Raw genomic sequence first — 18,421 nt, forward strand, 5'->3', positions numbered from 1 at the left:
ATACGGTACTTATATTGTGAAAACACCTGTTTCTCTGATTCAATTTATCGATAACGCTAAGTATATCTATCTCTACATGATTAGGTACTAATTATGGAATTCGTTACCTATATTAAATTCTTGCTGTTGAAAGTTCAGGGGAAGTTATGGGAAAAAAAATAAAAATCATTATTTTCTAAACAGTCATTTATTTCATTAAAACATAATTAATTAACAATACAAGAACAAAACTAGATGTAAAATTAGTATTTATACATAACAGTCACGATTATTTTAAATAACTAATTAATAAATTATTTAAATGAAAAAAAAAAACAAGAATTTTTTAAATCTAATAATATGCCACCCTTATTTACCTTATTTACCCTATGCTTATTTTGTAAATAGGCGTGTTCACACAGCGAGCAGCCTCGCAGCACAATTGCTGCGAGCCAGTGTTCGCGAGGCAGCTCGCTCTGTGTGAACCTGACTCGGCCGAGAAGCAGAGAGTGCGTGTGCCAAGTGACAAATGACTAAGCGGCCGAGCCTCTTAGTGTCGACTATTTTTTTCTGCTCGTTGTGTGTGGACCTTGTTCGATTCAAAATGAATGATATCGTCAATTTTTTTCTGTTTTACTACAAATGCACCATAAAAATGTGTAATCTGTATGTGTGAAATAATTGTACAATGTCTTCCTACAAATGGACCATAAAAACATGTATAATTGCAATTTGCATCTCTATTAAGATGTTAAATTTTTAGGTACCTATAATTTAATTATTGTAATTTGTTTAATGTTGACTCATTTCAAGTGTATGTCAAAGTACCTATGAAGATGAAGATTAAATAAATAAGATAAAATAAAAATACGTGTGGCACTCGAAGACTGCCGCGGTAAAGCTATTGCAAAGCATCGCACCGCTGTGCCGGTTGAAGTGGGTGTTAGGTTTTTTCGTTACGGAATTTTTACAATCTGTCACCGCGCTCAGTCTGAGATAAAAGCTATGCAATAATTAAAATAAATTGTGTATCAATAAAACTAGAAGGGCAGCTGCGTGAGTAACGCCACGCCGCGCATGATCCAATGATCGGGCGGGTGGGCAGTGGGCAGGCGCATGAACAGTATGTAGTTGGTGGAGTGGCCCGTGGTGGACAGCACGCCGCGCCGGTCGCCCGTCTTGTACAGCGGGCAGTTGTAGAACACCGCTTGCGGGATGTCCTCCCGCTTTAACGGGATCAGCCACACCTGGACGCCACCAATGTACATGTTACTTAGGCCATTCTCCCATTACGATACGCACAGGCGGTTCAAGTATCCTGCGTGCAAGTCCACACTGCGAGCCTAGCGCGGTTGCGACCACATGAGTAGAAAGACGGAACAGAGTCTAAGCTTCTTAAGAACGTGCAAAATTGTTACCTATTTTGGTAGGGTTGTCACAATAGGTTAAGACAAATTAAACAAAACTACCTACTACAACCCAACCTGGGTGGGTTGGGTTGTAGTAGGTAGGTATGTACACACTTACAATACATACATACATACTTACAAATGCTAAACTTGTAATAATAATGAAAGGTAAAAACACACCGTGTACAATTCTCTTCTTATTGAAAAAGGACCTAATGAAATAAACGCAAGTAGGTACTTACTTGAAAAAGTAATAATCAAAATATTTACTCACCTATTGTACTCCTTGGGATAAATGAAATATGATATATTTTTAGTTTTTCTAGTATTATTCATACACACAGTACAATAAACAATCATTTTTAACAATACAATATTACGTTTTATATTAAAATATTAAAACTTGCAAGTTGCAACTAATAAAACAAACAACGTGCGTCGTATCAACCCTGAGACTGTCCTCAGCCTGTGCAAGCGCAAACCGGTTTTTTCCAGAATCGCTGCGTACGTGACAAGCGGCCTGCGGTCACACACACATGCCCCGCGTACTTGTAGTAGTGCAATCGATTCGCGCGGTTGTTTGAAGCTTAGTCTCTGTTCCGTCTTTCTACTCATGTGGTTGCGACGGCGGGCGCGAAATATCAAACGTATGAAACGCGCCTTTGCGTCCACATTGAAATGACTTTGGCGGAAGCCTAGTGCGACGGTAATGAGCGAGCCAGCGCGCGTAGTTTTCAAACTCTCCTATCCGCGCGTTCTGGCCACACTACGGGCCTAGTCAGCAAGCGACCCAATGCGCGGACGGCGGGGGTATCAAACCAGTTCGGTCTTGTCGCTCGACTTCTTATATTATATCCTTTATTGTTTTTCGTAAAATAGCGTAAATACTTAATTGTTGAAGTGAAACTTCTTTATTTATAAGTGCGATTCAATCTAAAACACTTATATACACCACAGTAATTTTGTAGGGTATATTCTCAATTCTTCATATAAGATTCACTCGTTATTCCTCTGTTTTATTTATTTCGTGTACAACTTCTATAATGATCTCATCTCAAAATCGGACTGTCCAGTAAAAATAGCAAATCGTCCAAAGTTTGCAACACCCGAAAAACGTCGAACCGCTACTTGAGCTCGCGCGTCGGTGTGGCCACCGCGAGCGCCCGCTCGTCGCGCCCGCCTAGGCCGCCGCCACCGCGCATTCAGTGTGGACGCACACTGCAAGTCTCGGAGACTAGTCGCCGCGGAGTATCTCACATACATTTGTATGTAGGCTCGCACACTACGCTACCGGTACAATGTATGTGAGATATTCCGCGGCGACTAGTCTCCGAGACTTGCAGGATACTTGAATCGCCTGTGCGTATCGCAATGGAAGAATGGCCTTACGTATACAATATACAGGGTGACTGGCACAAAATTTTTACGCTAGGCACACGATTCCTGCCCAGCGTGTTTCACCAGTCACTGTAAATATTGGGGCAAAATAATTTTTTATACGAAATTAAGGAAATGATCGTCTGATTTTCAATTATGGGTAACAACAAAAAAATATTTAAAAATTATCCCATTTTAAAAAAAGGGGCATATTTATTTGAATTTATAGATATTTCTCAAAATCTGAAAAGATCTACAAGATTCTGAAATATACTTTTAGCTAAAATTTATACGGAAATCTATTTCTTAAAATAACAGTCGCATACCGGCGGGAACTCATCATAAAGCACGGTGGGGTGCGACTCGTCCACGCAGTAGTCGTCCATGTTCCACCGCGCGCCCTCCATGAACAGCCCGCGGATGTACACGCCCTCCTCCGGCGGCTCCTCCAGCGTGAATGTGCGTTGGACCTACAGATTGGGGATTTGGAAGATGCGGGTAGTTGCAATAATTTGGCTAAAATGTTTTGTGTTTGCTAAAAAGTTCTTCTTAGCACTAGCAAAACGCGTGCAACTTGTAGCAAGTTTGTGAAGTCATTTAATTTTGTCAGTTGCGCAAGTAAACTTCAGCACTTCGTATATTTACACACACAATTTTTACTTAGGAGATGAGAAATAGGTACAGAATATGCTCATTTAATAGAAAAATAGCTTGTGTAGAACATAATATAATTTGTGCACATTCTTTTTTGGGCACCTTACATAAAAAAAAACATATCAAACTATACAATTTTTCCCTAAAAATTGACACAGCATCTCTAGTCAAAATAATGTACCTCATAGTGGAAGGCGAGCTGGTCGATGGGTATGCGGTACTTGCGCGCGTAGCTCTGCTGCGCGGCGGTGAGGAACGCCTGCGGGAAGTAGAAACCCGACAGCCAGAACACGACTGGCGGCCCGTGCTGGTGCCAGTGCTACGAGATAGAAGTATACAGTATTGTACCGATCAAATGGGTTAAGTACTGAATAACTACCACAATGGGTACAGTAAGGTACAGTATGATAGTTTAAAGCGCGTCACACACGGTGAAGATACTATAATATTTTATGTTAAGATTCTCTAATATAAAATATTACAGTATCTTAAGGTATCCCGGTATCAGCGTTCTGACCATAATTTTTCTTTTTGTCATTGCGTACTAAGACCCCTGTAGAACCGCCATCCTGTTACAAATGACCCGAAATTTTGTGTCAGTGTTTCGGGTAACATAAAATATTATAGTATCTTCACCGTGTGTGACGCGCTTTATTCGGAGAAATATTCGTATAATACACAGTGGTATGTACCGTAGTAGTTGCGTACAGGTTTTTTTCTGAAGAAATAAAGGAAGTTCTTTCGTTACAGTTTCATTGAGTTAAATTATACTTTCGCATTTCTAACACTAATTTGTGTTCAGTTAAACCAAACTTAAAAAATCACTACGATCTCTAAGTTTTCACACAATATGATTTTTTAAGTTACCAAAACGATTTTTCTTTATAATTTTGTAAGAAATAAAAACGAAAACAATTTAACCCTACTTCCCACTACCATTAAATACACCAAACACTAACTTGCAAGAACTGCAGCCTAGCCAGCAGATCGTCAAAATACGCGGCCAGCGGTTTGAGCGAGGGGTAGCTCTTGCCGGCCCACAGCGCCGGTATGCGACCGCGCACCATGCTCGTTAGCACTTCTTCTGTTATATCGTTTAGGACGCTCACACCTAGGAATATACTTATTTATGGTTTCACAGCTCCTGGTTAGCTGTATATTTGTCAGTTAAAATGCTAAATATTTTATGAACACAAAAAAAAGTTTCGCATAGAATATCGAAGACCGGGAATTGGTGAAACCGACCTTTAATATTTGTGGGCTTGTATTATTTACAATAGCAAAAGATTCAATATAATGTGTGTTACTGACTTGATCCCCATATAATTGACAGAGTCGAATCTTTGAAGCCAAAAATAGCGGCTAATACACGCCTACGTAAGCTGGGGTTATATCGTCTTGAATATTGCTCAAATTACCATAATTGGAATGAGTATACGAAATAAAACATTTTTAGGTAAAATTTTCCTACATCGAGTGAAACTGATGGCAATATATTATATTCTATAGAGCTAGAGAAATTAACATAAAAAAAATAATAAGTATCTACGTAAAATCATAATTTTTTTTTTAAGAAAAGAAAAACTTCGATCACGAGGTGGGATTCGAACCCACGTCTTTTGCCATTCCGGAGTGACTATTCTATTCTTTAAATTAAGTATTTGAAAACTTCAAAAACTAAATATCAAATTCAACGTTAAATCCTATGAACTGGACCAAATAACAGACCTTGCACAGCTCCAATCACAGCCCTGGAGCTGCTCCTCACCACGTTCACTAGTCTCTCATACCTCGCCGCTTCTTGTATCACCACTATCGACATGGGCGTCATATCCGCGGGTTTAATATCACCCTCATGGGACGGGCCAGTTAGTATCTGTGCCGGTAAGCGGGCTAGCACATCTTCTGCTATGGCCATTGCTTGTTGCTCAGGAGTAGCTCCCGCTCCGCCCGCTGCCATAGTGTCCTATTGTATGGAGAAGTTAGGTTTTTTTTATGACAGACCAAGCAAAGGGGCAGGTGGGCCACCTGATGTTAGGTTGTTCGAAGTAGGCAGGAAAAGAAGCAAGCGTGGCACACCACTACACAGTATAATACAAAGTCGCTTTCCGCCGTCTATATGTGTCTGTGTGTTTCAATCTTTAGTACCGACTATTCAACGGATTTTGATGCGTTTTTTTTAAGATAGTTATTCTCCAGGAAGGTGTATAATTTATTAGGTTTTAGACAAAGTGAGCGAATCTGCCGGCGGAAAGCTACTTTTGATTTTATTATGTTTAAATGCAAAGCTATGAAAGCAACGCACACAAATTTTGATAATCATGCAATTTATGAACAAATGTGTACGATCGGAACAGAATGCGGGTTTTTAAAACAAAATATTGTGTAATTAATAAACGTAATAACCGAATAATGTAGTAGCCGCCGGCTGTCCGTCGGTGCTCATTTGTACCGCCGCAAGGCGGGTCGCTTAGACTACGCTAAATAAATGATTTATTTCTTCTCAATACACAAAAACATGATTTACGTTTGAAATAATAAAATCTGTAAAAGAATCATCTATTGATAACTGAAAATTTCTTTTATTTCAATATGTATTTTTATTTTTTAAGAAGAGTGTGACTTGGAAAATTAACTTTGCATTTGTTAGGTACTTTTATTTTGTGGTAGGTCAATTATAGTTCAAGATGTAGGCTCGATAGAACTGAAATATTATTAGAAATACACAATATTGATAAAATAAAAAAAACCTTAGTAGAACACCACTCTGTAGGATTTGTAAGATATTTGTGTAAAATGAGAAACAGGAACAAAACATATGAATACGATCGAGAATAATTAGCTAATAATTGTGATAATTTTTCTTTATATTATTACTAAGCTTGTCCAAAAACATTATAGAAGCAATAAAATTAAAAATAGTTGCAAAACAAAAAGCTGCAAAATAAAGGAGCCGTATTTACAGAGCGTGTAATCGTTCCGCAGAAATAACATTTAAACTCACCAAGTATTCTTTGAGGAGATCCTTTGAGCATAAAAAATATGTTATGAGTTGTTCAAAGTAAAGAAATTGTAATGAAATTAGTCTCGAGCTCAACTTACCGTACGATCCTTGTTCGCCGACGGCATTGGCAAATGGAACAGAATACACAGTCAAACAATTACAATACCAAGTATAGGAAACTAAATTAAATTACAATCTACATCACTCTACATTCTTAACATTATTTCTTCCTATACAGGCTACAGCTACTGTAATTTACGTTCTATTTGAATTATTTAAGTGGATAATATATTTGAAGCGTGATAAATTAGACACTCAATGAAGAATGTTATTGAATGTTATTAAGTATTATCTACCAACAAATATTATTTTAAACAATCATGAAAAATTAATATGATTGCTGTCTTACTGAAAACGACATTTTCACAAGCAAAATTTTTACAGTTGAAAATGGGAAAAAACACATTATTTAGAAACACCACAATTTATAAAGATACCTGCATAAAAATAAAAAATAATGATCTCATTACAAAATATCTAATACATCACTAAATTGAACATTGAAGTAGAATACAGAAAAAGTATACAAAAAATACACGCGCATCTATCTGTGCGTGTTTGTGTGTGTGTTTATGTGTGAGTGCGTGTGTCTTTGTGAGCAAGTGGCGTGTTTGTTTCTCTGCGGTGTGTCTGTATATCTGCGTGCGTGTAACACACGCGCGTATTATGTGAGTGTGTGCGCTCACGTATTTGCGCATGTTGTGTGTGTTTGTTTGTTTGCATGCATGAATTTACACATGTATGAGTGTGCGTGTGAGTTTCCACCCACCTGTGTGAGCACAGCGGTACCGAGCAGTTCCTCAGCTTCACGGAAGTGCTTGGTGATGTCGGCGTTCGAGTGGAAGCCGAACACGGACGGCGGCGTGGCGACCGGCAGTGACCGCGCGAACGCGATGAAGTCCGCGTGCTCGCGTAGTGTTGGGATGTGGTATATGCCTAGTGAAATATGTTTCATAAAATACACATATAGTAGAGTGCCGTAAGGCATAAAAATGGTCAAACCTCGGAACCCAGGGCCAGGCAATGAATCTGTATATCAAGTATGAGACTGCATTATTAAAACCTCAAATAAAAAAGTTAAAAAAAAAAAATTGACCGATCTCGATTTACAACAATTTTTAACAACAATTTACTGAAAAATGAGAGGCGGAAGGGGGAAAAAGTGTTTATAGTGAAAAATTTAATTTTATTTGTAATAAATTATATGTGCAGAGTAACTTCAATGTTAATTTATTAGATTATCGTAAAAATAAGTTACAAAAAAAAATTTATCATTAACTATACACATTGTTACATCATTGTACATTATTGTCGTCGTCGTCGATCTCGTTGATATAGATTGTAGGTGAAGGATTAGTGCAGCTGTCACCATTGCCTTCTAAGCAAGCTGCAGTGCAGTTTAATCCACTTTTCCTGCACCCACAAGATGCTCCACATCCTGTTTTGCACGAGCAAAAAATAATTTTTAATAAAGATTCTGGAGCTGGTCGTTGCGTCATTGTTTGCGGTGTAAATAAGATGAATTTTTTTCTCCCTCTGGGTCTGTTTTAGCGTTGTTTTTAAACACATGTAACAATCCGCGTGATATTTAGCTCCCTGAGCTACTAAATCTAACACGCCTACAATTCTTTTATGAATATTGCGACAATATTCACTTTTGTCTTCACATATCAAACTTACAATACTTTTCTTGAAATCAGTACTAGTGACGTAGCTGATTTGTTGTCTTGACGACTTGGACTTCCTTCTTTCCTTCATTTCATCCGCTTCTTTTTCACAAAAGAAGCACCTAGTTTTCCAATCAAAATCAATTGAAGTAGCTGTTCAAAGCTTTTTTTTAGGTGGAGAGCATGCAGATGTGGTGTTCTTTTTTTTAAATAAGAATTAATGCATCCTTTATTAATATATTTTTGTCTGCATACCGAATGCACGTAGACAAAGTCGCGAGTATTAATATACTGAGAAAGTCCATCCCCTCTTTCCGCAGATGCAGCTTTTAATGATGATATGCCTCTAGTGACTTTTATAATATCTCCTAGTTCAGACCTTAATTCAGAACTAGATCCGATTTTATCACAAATGAGGCAATCATTGCTTGTATCTACTATCAATACTGGATGGTTCACCCATTGCGACACGTGGCTGCAACAACAAATATTAGTATCTAATATTAATAACTAACTTTTACATAATTAATGATTTATATTATTAAATTCTACTATTACAATATTCTAACTTTTAACATCGATTTATTACAAAATATTCATAACAGTTTTCAAAAGCATGTAATATAAATGAAAAACAAATACTTACAATTTATGCCACTATTTTCAAAGTTTTTAAAACTCAGTAATGTTCAGTAATTAACTTTTATCACACTCACTGCACAATAATATAAACATTAATTTTTAATAAACAAAAATCTGAAATAAATATATTTTGGAACGAAAACAACAGCTCCTGTGAGAGCCCGCCATGAACAATACCGAACAGCTGCTGTTATCCCCTCTATTCTCCAACCCGACCTTCATCGGTATATCTGCAGTCCCTAAAGATCCAAGATCAAGTTTTCAAGTTTGTAATAGTTTTTTTTTTTTAAATATGACTTTTGACTAATATAAATCAATGAAAACTCCAAAAAAATAATAATTGTTTATAATAATTATTAAAAAATTGAGAGCGCGAAAAAATTTTTTTTTAACATTTTTCTATATACTATTAAAAACATATTTTCAAGGTTTATATTAAGATTCATTGACTGGCCCTGGATTCCGAGGTATAAACCTTACGGCGCTCCACTAATACTATTACTGACATGAGTATTTTAGAAACATAATAATATAAGAACAAGCAAAAGTATTTTTTTTAAACAGTAAGCTATATCGCCTTCAAATAGTCAAAGATTTACAAAAATGTAATGGGATAAGCCGAGAAGCACTAGATTTCAAATAATTATAAAAAAATTGGTTGTCTGTAAAGTCGGTTTACTGACGATAGTTGAACGTGACAACGTCCGATTGTGCTTCTTTGTCGCTCTCGCTCGCACTTTAAGCCTTACATGGAACGCCTCAGATGAGTCAGAGCGAGGTAACGCCGCATGAGTCATGTTTTTTCGTGCGTACAGCCGGCTTTATCGAATTATAAGACGTTGTCACGTCAAAAAGAGAATCAGCAAAATTTGTCGAACTGAGAAGCTCTTCCTATTTTTGAAGTCGGTTGAAAAACATACATGATTATTAAGAGAGTTACTAACCAGTGGGATCCAGAGGATACTTGTCCTCCTCAATAGCACGTGGGTTATAAAACTTGTACAGTATAGTGTTGAGACAGCGCCGGTCCCAGTCGTCCGTCACGCGCCCGCCGTAGTTGCACTCGCCCGTCAGATAGCGTAGGGCGACGAATTGCACGTCCTTACCGATAAATTTTATATTATAATTATTAATAATTATTTGAGAATTGTCAGTTAAAGGCCGATTTTTCAATGCTTGGATAAAACTTATACGTCCAATAAAGTATTACACGATAATATTAAAATGTCACGTAAACTGTCAAATACGGGCAATTAGAATACGTTTTTAAAATGGTAGTTTTATATACATTATTCGACGAATAAGTTTTAACCAATGATTGAAAAATCAGCCCTAAGAGGTGTAACTTCTTCTTTCAGATTAATCATTCATGCTAAATTGACAAAGCCCTTTTCGTAAAGCTATGCCAACCATTCCAACCAACAGGAAACATTTTGGAACATGTCGATCTGGATACTACCAAACCTGAACTTAGTTCTGAACTCGTTTGCTAAACTGAGAAAGCCTTTTTCATAAAGCTATGCCAAACATTCCAACCAACAAGACACTGCATTGTACAACAAGTTGATCTGGATACCACCAAACCTGAATTTAATTCTGAACTTGTAGCGGCTAAGGGCTTTAGTATAGATTGAAATTTTTATTTTATTTTATTTTAAACACTTTATTGTGCTGTCAACATAACAATAGTAGGTACAATAACTTAAGCTAGGACATACAACACAGAAGGTGGCCTTATTACAAACAAGTAATCTCTTGCAGGCAATCCTATCCTATCGGTCAATTAAGGAAAGCTGGCATGTTCACAGTACTCACACTTATGCAATTTCACTTACAGTATGTTCAAAAATAAATGCGACTCTAGTTTCATTTTAGACTTGAATTGTAAAATGGGTGCGTTGTAGATAAATATATGCAAATATAATTACATACTTATGAAAGCTCTCATAATTTACCTGTAAAATTATAATTTAAAAGTAAATCAATTGATGAAGTTAATTATTTATTCTTATAATAATCAATTGGATAAAAGTATTAGTAATCATTCAATTATCAAATAATAATTAAATTTCAGGTCATAAAAACAATACAAATAACACGTGCGCTTACTCCCAACACACGGATGGTTGTTTTGATAATGATTTAAATAACGGGCGTTTTTTTAATAATGTGATAACTCTGATTAATTAGTATTTTGATTTTTGAAAAAAAAATGCCGATTTAAGTCAAAATTTATATTTTTCTAACAAGATCCTTATCATCCAAATTTCCACCTTAGTGAGAAAAATTGACATATTTTCTAATGAAAATGAACAAAAAATTAAATGATTTTATTAAATACTGTAAAATAGTCTATAATTCTTCCATTTACTGTATCACAAAATTCTTCATAGATTTTTAGATATTCGTACTACACCAATTACATCACCCTGTATTTATAAACAATTGCAAAATATGACACATACATAGGCCGGGAGATACTGACACAAAATTTCGGGTCATTTGTAACAGAATGGCGGTTCTACAGAGGTCTTATTACGCAATGACTAAAAGAAAAATGATGGTCAGAACTCAGATAGCTGGTACCGGTGGACTAGTCGCGTGGGCGTTAGTCGAACTCGTCGGATAAATAGCGAAAGTCAAACGATTTGTAACACAAAAATTTTAGAATTCACCGATAGCCCATAAAAAAGATGTAGGCGGTAGTGTCATGCCATACTTTTCCGGTGTAACTTACAGCCCCCCATACCGACGCGATGCGTTGATTAAAAAAAAAAACAATTCAAACATTTGTACCAGGCTATCTTTTGCACAGGTAATCATCATCGTGCAGACATTTACGAAAATCGCCATGCCATACTTTTCGGACGATTCCAAATGGCCACCATACGGCCGAAAATCTGCAAAAAAAAAATTTTTTTCGCCAAACAATTTGTACCAGTATTGCATTTGGATTTTTCGAGAGTATTTGATAAAATGTGACCATTATTATATTTGCCATACTTCTAGTAGGGGGAAAAAGTGCTGCCATACTTGAAAATTAATTTATTCGTCACGTTTCAAAAATACGACTGTACAATACGTAAAATATTTTTTTACAGTATGGGATCATTATATTCTGTTTGTTTGTATACAATTCTACCTAGAAAAAAATATCGCAGATTGCAAACATGGGGCGGATGATTGTAAGACTTAAGCCAAAACGTAAAAAAAAATGAAAAGAATTGGCGATTTGTACCAGTACGGCATTTTTGGAAAGTATATGATGTAACGTGACCATTATTATATTTGCCATACTTTTAATAGAGGGAAAAATATAGTGCCATACTGCTACAAATCGTTCAAACTACGAATAAAATCTTACAATAAGAAAAAAATCTTATACACATTCGCCACCTCCCACAGGTATGGCATTATCACACTTCTATTTATTCAGGAGTTGTTGAAAAAAAATGTAGGGTGGTACAAATCGTTTGGCGAGAAAAAAAAATTCAAAAATTTGCAGATTTTCCGCGGTATGGCGACCATTTGGAATCGTCCGAAAAGTATGGCATGGCGATTTTAGTAAATGGCTGCACGACGATGGTTACCTGTGCAAAAGTGAGCCCGGTACAAATGGTTGAATTGTTTTTTTTAAATCAACGCATTCACGTCGGTATGGCGGACTGTAAGTCACATCGTAAAAGTATGGCATGACACTACCGCCTACATCTTTTTTAAGGGCTATCGGTAAATTCTAAAATTTTTGTGTTACAAATCGTTGGACTTTCGCTATTTATCCGACGAGTGTGACTAACGCCCACGCGACTAGTCCGCCGGTACCAGCGTTCTGACCATCATTTTTCTTTTTGTCATTGCGTACTAAGACCCCTCTAGACAGCCATCCTGTTACAAATGACCCGAAATTTTGTGTCAGTATCTCCCGGCCTAACATGTGCAATGTGTAAATGTGTTGACGTTCCAGCTCTTCTTAATATACCTATACTTATCCTACTAATATTATAAATGCGAAAGTTTGTGAGGATGGATGTGTATGTGTATATTTGTTAGTCTAAAGTTTGTGAGGATGGATGTGTGCGTATGTTAGTTACTCTATCACGTTAATACTACTGAACCGATTACAATGAAATTTAGCACACATATAGAGGGTAACTAGGATAAACACATGGGATAGGTTTTATCTCGGAAATCCCACGGGAACGGGAACTATGCGGGTTATGAAGGTTAGTGAAATGTGAAGCAAGAGCAGCACACTCACGTCGTACTCGTTGAGGAACATGTAGAGCTGCGTGACGCTGATGCGCAGGTCGGTCTCGTTGAACTCGTAGCGGATGTTCCAGCCGAGCGGGCCGAACTGCCGCCGCTCCTGCACCACCGCGTGGAAGTGAAATGTGAAGCAAGAGCAGCACACTCACGTCGTACTCGTTGAGGAACATGTAGAGCTGCGTGACGCTGATGCGCAGGTCGGTCTCGTTGAACTCGTAGCGGATGTTCCAGCCGAGCGGGCCGAACTGCCGCCGCTCCTGCACCACCGCGTGGAAGTGAAATGTGAAGCAAGAGCAGCACACTCACGTCGTACTCGTTGAGGAACATGTAGAGCTGCGTGACGCTGATGCGCAGGTCGGTCTCGTTGAACTCGTAGCGGATGTTCCAGCCGAGCGGGCCGAACTGCCGCCGCTCCTGCACCACCGCGTGGAAGTGAAATGTGAAGCAAGAGCAGCACACTCACGTCGTACTCGTTGAGGAACATGTAGAGCTGCGTGACGCTGATGCGCAGGTCGGTCTCGTTGAACTCGTAGCGGATGTTCCAGCCGAGCGGGCCGAACTGCCGCCGCTCCTGCACCACCGCGTGGAAGTGAAATGTGAAGCAAGAGCAGCACACTCACGTCGTACTCGTTGAGGAACATGTAGAGCTGCGTGACGCTGATGCGCAGGTCGGTCTCGTTGAACTCGTAGCGGATGTTCCAGCCGAGCGGGCCGAACTGCCGCCGCTCCTGCACCACCGCGTGGAAGTGAAATGTGAAGCAAGAGCAGCACACTCACGTCGTACTCGTTGAGGAACATGTAGAGCTGCGTGACGCTGATGCGCAGGTCGGTCTCGTTGAACTCGTAGCGGATGTTCCAGCCGAGCGGGCCGAACTGCCGCCGCTCCTGCACCACCGCGTGGAAGAAGCACAGCGCGAACAGCAGCTTCTTGAACGTCTCCGGCTGCTTGTTGCCCTCGAACCACTCGGGGTCGTTGATCGGGTCGCTCTGGTACGAGCGCGCTATGTTCGCGCGGAGGCCTAGCGACGTCGATATATGTAACTAGTCAACCCGAAATAGTTCTGCCAGAATATCCTTAACAGCAACATAGCTTTTGCGATCAAAGACCGAAAACGTTCATTGAGATGAAATAGCTTAAAACGCGTTATGGTCACAGTAAAATGGTAACACGATGGACAGACTTTTAGAATCTACTTGAAAAAATTATTTTAAAGTGTCGAAAACAAAACTGTAACTTTTTCAGAACGGGTCATGGCATCTTTCAACGCCACATCGCTTTTGTTAGTCACAACATGAATTTTACGTTGTGGCTCTTTTACTGTGACCACAACGCATCGTGAGCAATTTTTTCGCTCTATGAGCGTTTTCTACCTTTGAGCGAAATAGCTAGATATAAATAATAGCTTACGTCCGTTTCGCAGACAATTGTAGATGGACAAAAATTAAAAGAGATGTCAGTCTAGCTGTTTTTGAAGAGTTTCGGTCACAGATTAGATACTAGGTTTCGGTACAAATATTGTGGTATGATTTAACCGTCTATGCCTCATGCTTTTGATATTTGCTGGACAAATATGAATTCTACATAATATAGCTTATCGTTAACTTAATGATGATTGGGCATAATTTTTAGAAAGTAATTATTTTTCAAAACATTTTCTCATAAACACAACTATCAAGAACTATTTTAGGATATACTTCTTTACGTCTTTCTTACCTTGTGGAGGTTCATTCGTCATTTTGACTCCATTTTGTAACACATAGACAGGGAAATGATCTGCGGGATATGAGGTGAGCCACAACCTAAAGTCGGGATGTGTCGAGTCTGGTGTCAATCCTTCACAAATCTGTACGAACATCAATTTTTCTAGCCTTTAAATTAGGTATATTTGGGATTATAAAATTAGCAGAAATAATAAATAATTTCATACGGAAGAACTCAGTTCTTTTCTACTTTTTAATCTTGGATTTATAGATTTTAAAACTTCACCTAGATAAACAGTTACCGATAAATTGTAAGAGCAAATCTAGCTGGAAACCATATTTCAGTCAAATCCGTTCAATAGTTTTTGCGAGAAAGAGCAACAAATATATTCTCATCAATCCGTTCGTTTTTTCAGATAGAAATATTATAATGATACTTGTTATAGACAAATTGGACAAAGAATAAGCGATGCTATCGAAAATATTACAGATTATACTCTATCATAAAACAAATATCGTATTAGTTACGAAATACGTTATGCATAATACCCACAGATAATACCTATCTATCCGCCCGGTTATAGAGCTGCGAATTTTATAAAATTTTAAAAGGAACATAAAATAAAAAATACTAGTTTAAAATTGATACAAAATTTTCGGCGAAACTTTTTCGTAATATTTCATGTACATTGTACGCCGACGGGATCGAGTTAGAAAAATGATTGGTGTCTGCTGCGTGTAAATTACTCAGTTTTTCAGTCTGTTTAAAACATCAAAATGGAATAAATAAATTAAAAACGAAGTAGTAATTAATAAAGATTGCACAAATTGTGTTATGTAAAGCCTTGATGTTTTTCACAAAACAAAATAAAAGTTATGTACCTACTGGAATAAAGCAGCGTCATCATTTATATATTTATTTATTTATTATTCCTAGAATATTTACACTTTAATCTTGCATTTTAAAAGCTCTCATTACAGCAAGAAAATATGAGAAAATGTACAACAATGATCTAAACTTTTAATTTAATACTGACGTCAAAACAAACACAAACACACAAAAATAATTTTAATAAATTATAGAAGGATATTATAAGCTATTTTTATTAAATTTTTCTGTGTCAGTAAATTGTTAAATTAATAACATTTTAATAAAATTCATTTTTCAGGTAGATTTGAAATTGGTTTCCATTTACAATTATTATAATCAACTCAAACCCACCTTCTCCAACATCGGCATCCAGCTCTTGGCGAGGTGGCAGTTCTGCAGCACGACCCACGTGCCGCTGCGCACGCCCTCGTCGATCAGCTTCACCGCGATCGGGCCCTGCCCCTGGCCCAGGGACAGGGAGAACAGACGGGACGAACCGAAGCCCTACCACCATGTGTACAGTAATGAGTAGAAGAAAAGACTTGACCGGGGTTTGTGGAAGTTTTAATTTGAAACCCTGATACCGTATAAGTAATAAGTATAAGTAATAAGTATAAGTAATAAGTATAAATAATAAGTATAAGTAATAAGTATGAGTTGGAGAAGACTTGAGCAGGATTTTGAGATGTTTAACAATGCTCTCAAGTTCTACCACTGTTTTTGAGTACCTATACTTGGCATGATAATTTGATATTATTGACAGAATAAAATATACTTTTGATACATGTCACTCAATCGGCCCGTGCTTAATGAAAGACCCTATACATATTACGGTACTTTTACTACGATTGTGTCTGTATGTGTGCGTGGTGTTGTGTACAATATGGTACTATAGTGTGTGCGGTATAGTGTATGCACCTGATCGTCAGCGAACTTGAGCAGCGTGCCCATGGGGTCGGAGCCGGGCGTGAGCACGAACAGCAGCGGGATGCAGCAGTGCGAGTCCGCGTACGACGACGTGTGTGTGTATGTATATGGTGGTGTATGCACCTGATCGTCAGCGAACTTGAGCAGCGTGCCCATGGGGTCGGAGCCGGGCGTGAGCACGAACAGCAGCGGGATGCAGCAGTGCGAGTCCGCGTACGACGACGTGTGTGTGTATGTATATGGTGGTGTATGCACCTGATCGTCAGCGAACTTGAGCAGCGTGCCCATGGGGTCGGAGCCGGGCGTGAGCACGAACAGCAGCGGGATGCAGCAGTGCGAGTCCGCGTACGACGACGTGTGTGTGTATGTATATGGTGGTGTATGCACCTGATCGTCAGCGAACTTGAGCAGCGTGCCCATGGGGTCGGAGCCGGGCGTGAGCACGAACAGCAGCGGGATGCAGCAGTGCGAGTCCGCGTACGACGACGTGTGTGTGTATGTATATGGTGGTGTATGCACCTGATCGTCAGCGAACTTGAGCAGCGTGCCCATGGGGTCGGAGCCGGGCGTGAGCACGAACAGCAGCGGGATGCAGCAGTGCGAGTCCGCGTACGACGACGTGTGTGTGTATGTATATGGTGGTGTATGCACCTGATCGTCAGCGAACTTGAGCAGCGTGCCCATGGGGTCGGAGCCGGGCGTGAGCACGAACAGCAGCGGGATGCAGCAGTGCGAGTCCGCGTACGACGACGTGTGTGTGTATGTATATGGTGGTGTATGCACCTGATCGTCAGCGAACTTGAGCAGCGTGCCCATGGGGTCGGAGCCGGGCGTGAGCACGAACAGCAGCGGGATGCAGCAGTGCGAGTCCGCGTACGACGACGCCAGGTCGAACAGCGGCGGCTCCACGAACTGCCGCCCCATTTGTGCTATATGACATTTATTTTACGTTAAATATACGTATCGAAGATAAAATAGACAGTCTTTATAAGACTTAATATAGAAATAATCAAAACAACCACTTCGAAAGATTTTAGATGCCAAGTTTAATAGAAAGAACAAGCAAGGTAATTTACCTTCCGCAAAGTTTTGCACAGCCGGCACCATCATGTCAAAACGCATGCATCGCAGGACCATCATTTTCTATAATTAATAGTCATTTAATATCCAAAGTATCATTCAATTACGTTAAATTACAAATGCGGTATACTCAGATTACGTTCTAAGCAATACATAAGCATTGTTCAGACCTGAAATGCCAGTTTAATTTAGTCAGTCAGTAAGTCAGTCCCTCCTGCTGACCTGAAACATGCCCAGCTTCTTGTTCCAGGGCTCTGGTAGCGGCTGGTTGTGCGGATCAGGCGTGTCACAGTAAGCCTCCCACGCGGGAATGTTCGCCAAAAAGTGGTCCAGGATTCCATGGAAGTCGTCCATTTCGTTCAAACTGTATCGTGAATTAAATGGCATGTTTTGTACTGGAGTTTGAAGATAATGTTTATAAACTGACGCTTAAGAAAATTTAATACAATTGTTCTACCATTGAGAGATAGATAGACAACATTCTCATAATTTGCTAAGTTTGCAACAGGTTTGATAAAACTATGCCTTTATCAGAAAAGTATCGTAAGAATAAAAGCTATTTTCATAGCTTTAAAAAAGAGAAAAGGATAAAACTTGCCAGCTAACTTTGTTCAGCTAATAAGATTAAGTTTCACAGTAATCTTAATAGATTGCGAAAACACCACCCAAAAGTTGTCATCGGGGTTTAGAAAGTTATAGACTACAAGCCCGCATAGGACAAAAATATGGGTCAAATGAACCACCAGGGGACATATCTAGAACGATAGCAGAGCAAAAAATAATA

The 18,421-nt window shown here is 38.9% G+C and overlaps 1 protein-coding gene across 1 annotated transcript; it reads right to left on the reverse strand.

Annotated features, from left to right (window-relative positions):
- Positions 1-726: 726 nt before the first annotated feature.
- On the reverse strand, positions 727-17,991 carry LOC149910179 (dynein axonemal heavy chain 7-like). The gene is made up of 13 exons (XM_090109121.1): positions 17,860-17,991; positions 17,634-17,700; positions 16,549-17,486; positions 15,982-16,134; positions 14,773-14,902; positions 13,836-14,077; positions 9,737-9,893; positions 7,253-7,419; positions 5,148-5,385; positions 4,379-4,530; positions 3,601-3,738; positions 3,092-3,235; positions 727-1,226 (listed from the first exon to the last, which is right to left on the reverse strand). Exons 1-13 carry the CDS (start codon positions 17,989-17,991, stop codon positions 1,020-1,022), a joined length of 2,865 nt encoding a protein of 954 aa, XP_089965247.1. The 3' UTR covers positions 727-1,019.
- Between the last annotated feature and the right edge of the window lie 430 nt (positions 17,992-18,421).

Source organism: Colias eurytheme, chromosome 2, assembly GCF_061535395.1.
Source record: "Colias eurytheme isolate Ceu_HAF_F1 chromosome 2, ilColEury1 Martin Lab GWU primary, whole genome shotgun sequence".
Taxonomy (NCBI): domain Eukaryota; kingdom Metazoa; phylum Arthropoda; class Insecta; order Lepidoptera; family Pieridae; genus Colias; species Colias eurytheme.